The sequence below is a fragment of the Nanorana parkeri genome, unplaced genomic scaffold (assembly GCF_000935625.1).
Source record: "Nanorana parkeri isolate BGI_ZX_2015 unplaced genomic scaffold, ASM93562v1 scaffold215, whole genome shotgun sequence".
In the NCBI taxonomy this organism is placed as follows: domain Eukaryota; kingdom Metazoa; phylum Chordata; class Amphibia; order Anura; family Dicroglossidae; genus Nanorana; species Nanorana parkeri.
In genome coordinates, this window is record NW_017306483.1 from 489,112 (window position 1) to 498,163 (window position 9,052).

Below are 9,052 nucleotides of genomic sequence, written 5' to 3' on the forward strand. Positions count from 1 at the left end.
TTTCCCCCCCCCCCCCCCACTTCCTTACCTTCGCCTTCCCTCTCTCCTTTCTTCCTTCCTTACCTTCTTTTTCCAACCTCCTTCCCTCCTTTCCTTACTTTCTTCCTCCCTTCCTGCCTTGCCTTCTTCCTTCCTTCCTCCCCCTCCTTTATTTTCCTTCCTCCCTCTTTCCCTTCCCTACTTCCTTTTTTCCTCCCTTCTTCCTTCCTCCTACCCTTAGCCTCTTTTTTTACTTCCATCCTTCCCTCCCTTCCTTACCTTCTCTCTTCCTGCCTCCCTTCCTTACCTTCTCTCTTCCTGCCTCCCTTCCTTACCTTCTCTCTTCCTGCCTCCCTTCCTTACCTTCTTCCCCTCTCCCTTCTTTACCTTTTTCCTTCCTCCCTCCCTCCCTTACCTTCTTCCTCCCTCTCTTCCTTACCTTCTTCCTTCCTCCCTCCCTTCTTCCTCCCTCTCGTCCTTACCTTCTTCCTCCCTCTCGTCCTTACCTTCTTCCTTCCTCCCTCCCTTACCTTCTTCCTCCCTCCCTTACCTTCTTCCTCCCTCCCTTACCTTCTTCCTCTCTTCCTTCCTTACCTTCTTCCTTCCTCCCTTCCCTTCTTCCTTCCTCCCTTCCCTTCTTCCTCCCGCCCTTTATTTCCTTCTTCCCTCCCTCCCTTCCTTCCGTACCCTTTTCCTTCCAACCTCCTTCCCTCTCTTCCTTCCTTACCTTCTTCCTTCCTCCCTCCTCTCCCTCTTCTTTCTTTCTCGTCATCTCTCTTTCTTCATCTCTTATACGTCCTCTAACTTCCTCTCTCTGTCTCTTCCTCCTTGCTCTCTCCAGGCCCTCCGGACTCGGGACCCCACAGCTCTCCCCCACCCTATAATCAGCCTGCAGGGGAGGGCCCCTGCAATGGGGTTATTCCAGGTTATAATGATCCACCACCCCAGCCAGCCAATCCCACACTTACCCGCCAGGAAGCCCAAGGAGGATACCACCAGGATCCGCCTTTCACGGGCCAGCAACCAGCCCAGCAGGGCTATGTGGTGCAGACGCACAATCCCACCGGGACCATGCCAGTCGGAGGGTATGTGCAGCAAGCTTCGGGGTATCCAATGCACCTGCAGCCCTGCACGGCCTATGTACCAGTATACCCCATGGGAACGGTGAGTACTGGAAGATCAGATACAGAGACTTACCTGTGAAAGATTTATATATCGCCTGAGTCAGATTCTCGGTCCTGAGAGTCAGGGGAGAGAGGTTTGCTGGGGGCCGGGCCCCATGCTGAGCTGTCCTCATGTAGTCAGAAGAGTCAGCCTGAAACAAAGTAACTAAAGCTTGATAAGAGGTTTCATAGACATCTTTCATAGTTAAAGTGTAAATCCATACAAAAAATATGATTTTATCTTTGGGTAGCGTGGAAGGGTTAGATTAGAACCCCTGCCTGGCATTGACTGCCTTCCAGGGCCCCATTAGAGAGATTTCCCCTCACTTCCTGTCTTGCTGACAACGGTCAGACAGGAAGTGAGGATGAATCTGCAATAGGGACACCGATAGGAAAAACAACAAGCGGGGTTCTGGCCTTTCCTCACTCTACTACAAAATGTGTTTCTATTTCTGCGTGTGTTGCTGTCGGCGAGTTCCCCTATCTGCCTGACTTGTAAAATGTTGTCAGTGGGACAGGAAGTGAAGGGAAATCTTTCCAATGGAGCCCCAAATGGCAGTAAAAACCCAACAAGGGTTCCAATCCTTTCACACTCATTTCAAACTAAAAACAGTCTTGGCTGCTCGTGCACTTTAGGGCCCGTTCACACCAGCCACAGTGCGTTCCGGGCCCGATTAGTGCCGGAACGCACTGGATCGCATTCCGGCCAGCTCACTTTGTTTTGGGGCGGGAGGGGGCGTGGTGTTGCATTGAAGTCAATGGCACCGCAACCACACCCTCCGGCCGCAATGCGATCGCCTGCACATGAACGCGTGGCACATCAATGCCTGCGTTCCGGTCCGGTGCGTTCAGAAAAAATGCTGCAAGCACTATTGGGAACTATCCGGAACGCACTGGATCGCATCGTAGCCAGCTCACTTTGTTTTGGGGTGGGAGGGGGCGTGGCGGTTATGCAAATATCAAAATGCCTCGATGGGTGGATGTCAGTCTGGAGGAGTGGGCGGTCCTAGGCAGGCTGAATTTGCATATGGACCACCCTAGGTAATGCCCACATGTGATGCTGAGCTTCCATTCAATCTCATGGCATTTCTTATGCGTCGCTTTTGCCCCTGAAAAGCCCCCGGCAATGTCACCAAACAGGAAGCATGCCGGCTAAGCATAAAGCCCTCCCCTATTTGCCAGGTTTCTGCTCTCTTTGCCAGCACAGCAACACCGTCCCGTACCGGCGCCTGTATTAGGTCACCGCTGACTTCTTTTATTCAGCACAGTTTGCAGGTTCGTGTTTCTAGGCCATAGTTGAGAACAGCATTAAAGGGCCAGTCCACGGAAAATTCTTATCTGTGTCTCCCTGGCATGAAGAGTCACAGCTCCTCCATTCGCTGTCATGTAAAGCAGATCCCAGGAGCCAGGTCGCCAATGCGCCTTGCAAATGACAGCTGGCGTGACCGACTTTTGAGGCTTCCTCTAGTTTTTGTGAATGGAGCTGCCTCCGATCCTGCTGGCTCCTGGATTCTAGAATCTTTCCTCTGCCCCAGATGTAAAATAAGTGGGAAAATAAAATCCAGCAGGGGTTCTGGAGGCGCTTGTAATGGCCGGGGCAGGGGGGCGGAGTTGGGAATACATTGCTGGAGTCCCCAATACATTAAAAGGCCAGTCAATGAATTCATGCTGAGCTCCAGGTGGTTATAACAATGAATTCACTAATATATTCAATAAACCTTCAATCAAATGTATTTTTACACACAGCCAATGGAAGGACCGGACCTGCAGTTTCCGTGACATCACCTTCCTGTGTTCCTCTATACCGGAGTGCTCAGATTTGGAGAAGGGGGGTGGCAGCACTAAGGGTTAGTTCATACCAGAAACTGCATCACAACTGCGTGCGTCTGCCCAGTTGCATTGCGACCCGTTTGATGCGTTAAGAATTTAGGGTGATATTCAGTTCTCTGATTGGTCCAGGTTTATGAATGACTGTCTGCAGAACAGGACATTGCTGGGTGTGTTGTTAACTGGTTGTTTATGTCCATCAGCAATACCAAACTGGAAATGTCCCACCGCAGCCTGGCATCCCCCCTCCGCAGATCCCCCCGGGATTGGCACTACTAGAACCCCGTCGCCCGCCTCATGACTACATGCCGATTGCTGTGCTCACCACAATCTGCTGCTTCTGGCCCACCGGTGTGATCGCCATTATCAAGGCTGTACAGGTGAGTCCCATGTCTTCTTATGTCAAATGCTGATTAAATCATTTTCATTGAATGTTGCTTCTTGATGTTGAAAAGTTTTAGTTCCCTGCAGAATCAGCTGGTCCCCTGAGTACTGGTCCTGATATCCTGTTTTAGGGTGGCTGCTTTCCTTTGCATGATCCTATGGAGCCACCCTTGCGTGTGCTAGTAAGTTGTGTGTGTCTCCAGCAAGGCAAGCCATTCACTGCCCCCTTCTCCCCACTCCTCCTTCCTCTCTTCTGTAAACTGGAGTTAGTTCTGTCCCTTGTGATCTTGCACTGGACAGGAAGTTCAGGGAAGCCGAGCTAAGAGAGTTGGAGTTGTTTGAAAACATGATGACTGTAAGTGTTTGGGCAAATATTCAAAGCAATACTTTGCTGGGCGATGTAGATTTGTTTGATCTGGATTCATTACTGGAAAAAAAAGGTTTGAGAGTTTAATACAACTTTCTTTTCTATTGCCGGGATTGTCTGTGTTCATTATGGCTCATCCTCTAACCGCCGGCGTGTCACTGGGGAGGACAATAGGCCGCGGTGTAGAACTGGTTAACTTATCGCAAAAGACAGTTTGCAAAAGGGCATGGAAAGGGGTTTTGTAAAGTTGGATTAAATATATAAACTTTTCAAAGATGTTTTGTTTAGTTGAGTGAATGTGAAAGAATGGGAGAGACTCTATTATTATTATTATTATTATTATTATACAGGATTTATATAGCGCCAACAGTTTGCGCAACGCTTTACAATACTCTAGAGAAGTCCTGGAGGGGAGCATGGGAGGAGTTGACGAGAGAGCTGGTAAGCAGGAGGTCTTGGGAGGAACGGAGGGGACGGTTAGGGTGATACTTTCAGACAAGGTTGGAGATATATCCGGGGGCAGAGTTGCGGATGGATTTGTAAGTGGTTGTTAATATTTTGTATTTGATCCCTTTGGGTGATTGGAAGCCAGTGGAGGGATTGGCACAGGGGGCTCGGGGATGGAAGCCAGTGGAGGGATTGGCAGAGGGGGATGGGTGATGGAAGCCAGTGGAGGGGTTGGCAAAGGGGGGTGGGGGATGGAAGCCAGTAAAGGGATGGAAGCCAGTTGAGGGATTGACAGAGAGAGAAGGGGGGTGGAAGCCAGTGGAGGGATTGGCAGAGAGAGGAGGGGGATGGAAGCCAGTGGAGGGATTGGCAGAGAGAGGAGAGGGATGGAAATCAGTGGAGGGATTGGCAGAGGGGAATTGGGGATGGAATCGAGTGGAGGGATTGACAGAGAGGGGTTGCAGACACTGACCAGTTGGTAAGGTAGATGAGTCTAGCAGCAGCATTCATGATAGACTGAAGGGGGATAGCCTGTGTAGAGGTCGGCCAATGAGGAGGGAGTTACAATAGTCGAGACTGCTAATTCTTAGCTGCCCTGTTGAAAATTTTTTTTAAATAGTTTACAGAGTTCAATAGCTAAAGGTCAGATTTACACAAGCTCCTGAAAAAGGCCGAGGTTTGACTCCTCCACCTTCCTGCTCTGCTCAAATGGGCCACCTAGAGATTCAGCTAAAGGCAGACAGCTTTTGCTGTTAGAAAACTCATAGTGCTCTGGAAGAACTATGCCTGGGTGCACCTTCTATTAAATGTTTTTATATAGTAAAAATGTAACATGTAAACCATCAATTAAAAACCAAATAAAAAATCACTTGAATAAAACCACACCCCATGCAGAACATAGGTCATGACACAGAGCAGAAAGCTTCCATTATAACAGATGAGGCTCCAGGGCTCTCTATAGAGGTTTATAAATGCCGTCATCTGCACGTTCCAACTACTGAGCTGGGTCCACTTGGGGCTCCTACAGAGGATAGAATTGTCCTGGACAGGGATACAAATCAGGCCTTTGGATTTATAGTAGATCAATCATCTGATCACATGACCACATTTACCCAGAGTTCCCCTTTTAAAATTACAAATAGGTGCATTTTCATCTGATAATCGATTTATAACAATGCCCAGCCTGGAGATCCTGCAGAAGGAAAGAAATATAACCTTTGTGACCCCCAAAATATAGTATATGTGCTGGTGGAGCTCCTGACTCACTTGAGTGTCGGCATTTGGCAGTGTGTGAAGGATATCTGTGTGATTTCCTGACTTAAAAAAATCACGAATGATAGAAACTGGCTCTTGGTGCCGGCCATAACCTCCTATCAGACACACTGGCCCATTTGGCAAATGCCACAGCTGCCCCCAGTCTGAGCCACTGCCCCATGTATCAGTGGAAGCTTGTATAGAAAAGACTGGACCACAAACAGCCTCTAGTGTCTCGGTTATCATTCTCAGACAGCCGAGTACAAGACGTAATCTTCCTTCCGTGTCTTATCCTGATTTTCTCCATTTCTGCTGTTCAGTATAACGGTCATCCCAGGCAAAACTAATTTTAAGTACAAATAAAAAAATGTAGATGTATAATATATCATTATACACTGAGTGGCCAGATTATTATGACCACCCCATCAGTACTTTGTTGGGCCGCCTGGTAACTCCACGAGATGTTGAAAGGTGATGCGAGGAATCTGACACTGCACTGTTGCCCTTCTGTTGTCTTGTACCAGTCTTGCCCCTCCCCCGTTCTGCCCTAACATTGACTAGTCGCTGACGGCCACAATTCGCACGTTCAGACCCAGATTTTTGGCTGACAGTCCGGTCTTTAAACACTTTAACAGTGAGCCCCTCTTGAACATTTAACAAATTCTGCTGTTTTGCTGATACTCGCTCCATGGCTCCGAGCGCCAACAATCATCCCGCGTTCAAAGACTGTTAAATCGCGTTGTTTCCCCGTATCTTCAGAAAACTATCACTTCTACTGTCGTGGTAAACAACCTGCTCCCCTATTTATAATGTTTTGGCCCTCTAGCAACTTCAGTGCGAAATTATAGCTAATTTGCCTACAAACGTCAGGTGGTCATAATAATCTGGCCACTCAGTGTACACAATATATATATATAATGTTTCAAAGGTATTGTCAGCACTCAGAGGTCTTCCACGCAGTGGCGTAACAATCACCATAGCGACACTGGCGGCTGCTATGGGGCCCGGCCAGGACATTTCCCTGATGCCGCGCGGGCCGCCTGGGTCACTATGGCTTTTTTAGGCTGCTGGCTGTCACTGGCGGCTGTGAGGAGAAACACGCAGCCATTCACACGTGCTGCAGCGCGTACCTCCTCACAGCTGCTGAGTCGATGACAACCAGCAGCTTCGGAGGAGGTGGCAGAACGAGATTATAGTCATGGACAGGAATATGGCAGCTGCACCTCTTGCTGTACATGGTGTAGGGACACACTGGGGGTCACTGCTATTTTGTGGTGCCGGGCCCCTGGTGTGTCCCAGTAGCTGTAAAGAAGAACTCTGGACAAAACTTTTATTAATTATTTTATTATTGCTTGTTTTGCTCTAGGGGCAAAATAAAAAAGTTATACTCACCTGAACGTCGGAGCTGCCATGCTCTTAGACGGGTCCTTCCAGCCCACTTCCCCTCCACTCCAGCAGTGTAAAGGTCCTTGAGTCATCACACCCTATACACTTTTTATAGGTTGTGAGGAGGTCAAGGGACATACCATCACCGGACAAATATGAGCACTTCATCCTTGCACTGTAAGAGTTAAGAAAAGTCTTGCACAGAGGAATGGTCTACCTCCAGAGGTACCCACACTCAATGTGTCCATTGCTATATATTCTCCAAGATGGCGGCTCTCATAGATTCGAGTTAGGACCGCACTACACAGAGGGGCCTTGGCGGGGCAGTGCGGCTTTCACATATTTTGCAGATGTTGTGCAACTATAACATCTGCTTTTTATGCAGATTGTTAGAAAGGTTTTTTTTTAAGGGCGGGGGGTTCCAGGCTAGCTCAAATTTATTTTTATTTTATAGTCATCAAAAATTTGGTTTAGTACACCGATATTTCAGCAGATCAGAGTTCACCTTTCTGAAGACTGTGACCTGCCGAAACATCGGTGTGCTAAACCAACCATTGGAAGATTATAGTCTAGACTCACGGATGGGCAAACTCCGGCCCTCCAGCTGTGGTGAAACTACAAATCCCATGATGCATCTCTCTCCCGGAGTCATGCCTGTGGCTTTGAAAATCTTGGTATTTGTAGTTCCACCTCAGCTGGAGGGCCGGAGTTTGTCCGTCCTTGGTAGTGAGTGCCTACTATACCTTTGCTATATTGTCATATTGATGTGTAGCACCAAGGTACATATATATACAGAGTGGCCAGATTATTATGACCACCCCATCAGTACTTCGTTGGGCCACGAGATGACTTCGTTGGGCCACGAGATGACTCCACGAGATGATGAAAGGTGATGCGAGGACTCTGACACTGCACTGTTGCCCTTCTGTTGTCTTGTACCAGTCTTGCCGCTCTCCGTTCTGCCCTAACATTGACTAGTCGCTGACGGCCACATATATATACCTTTTAGATTGTAAGCCCTCAGGGGCAGGGCCCTCCTTACCATCTTATCTTGAATTGTATTGTAACTGTAATGTCCTCCTTATATTATAAAGCGCTGCGCAAACTGTCGGCGCTTTATAAATCCTGTATAATAATAATATATATACACATATATTTACAGTATTTCCCTTTATGTATTCTGAGCTATATTCAGGAAGATCTCTCCCTGGGAATGGCAGGCCAGGAAAGATTTTCCCAGTTTCGAATTGCCACATCACCAGGACCCGGTGAGACCTTCTCCTGGGCTTGGCTGATGGCACAATGCAGCATGCGCTCAGTAAAATGTTTCTCCATAGAAAAAAGGAATGATTGGCATCCAGTTACAAAGAGAATTTCATATACGTTCCCATTGCTAGGACAAATTCCTACACAGTCCACTTGTAGCCAGGGCCGGTGCTAGACTATTTTGCGCCCTAGGCAAGACCAGCTACTTGCACCCCCCAGGCTCCCCTCCCGCGGTGCAACACCCATTCCCCTTCCCCGGTTGCGTGGCCCCATTCTCCTGATGGCTACCTTCCGCAGGCGACAGGTGAATGTAAGCAGCCGGGGGCAATAGCCAGACTGCTATTGGCTATTTTAATTTGAAATAGCTAATAGCAGGCTGGCTAAATATATATATATATATGTTAGTTTCCCTTAATTCATACCTGTAAATGCCAAATTATTGAAAGTGACTCTGTTGCCTCTTGCAAAAATTAAAAAAAGAGGTCCCTGCAGAAGAAGATAAATAATCCTCGCTGCCCATGCCTCGGATCCTTGCTGCCCATGCCTTGGATCCTCGCTGTCCATGCCTTGGATCCTCGCTGCCCAGGCCTCGGATCCTTGCTGCACATGCCTCAGATCCTCGCTGCCCATGCCTCGGATCCTTGCTGCCCATGCCTTGGATCCTCGCTGCCCAGGCCTCGGATCCTTGCTGCACATGCCTCAGATCCTTGTGCCCATGCCTCGGATCTTCTCTGTCTTGAAGAGCTCCGGCAGCTGAAGGATCTTCATCAGCCTTCTGGGGGTGTCGGATGCTTCGTCACTCACTGCCTGCTCTAGTTCCATCCTCCCAACCCTGAGTCTTGTAGTTACTTGGGGGCCGGTGGAAGGAACCACAGCACTCAGAGAAGGTCCAGGCTTCCGATACACCCGAAAGAGTGTTGGATGCAGAAAACTCTTCTGTTGGCTCAGCTCTTTGAGAGAGGGAAGATGACAGCCGGAG

At 48.6% G+C, this 9,052-nt stretch overlaps 1 protein-coding gene across 1 annotated transcript in view; it reads left to right on the plus strand.

Annotated features, from left to right (window-relative positions):
* PRRT1 (proline rich transmembrane protein 1) overlaps nucleotides 1-9,052 on the plus strand; it is a 20,333-nt gene that overhangs the window by 2,501 nt on the left and 8,780 nt on the right. Inside the window, exons 2-3 of the mRNA XM_018555829.1 lie at nucleotides 784-1,143; nucleotides 3,173-3,349. Coding sequence (XP_018411331.1) covers nucleotides 784-1,143; nucleotides 3,173-3,349 — 537 coding nt within the window. The remainder of the gene's footprint in view (nucleotides 1-783; nucleotides 1,144-3,172; nucleotides 3,350-9,052) is intronic.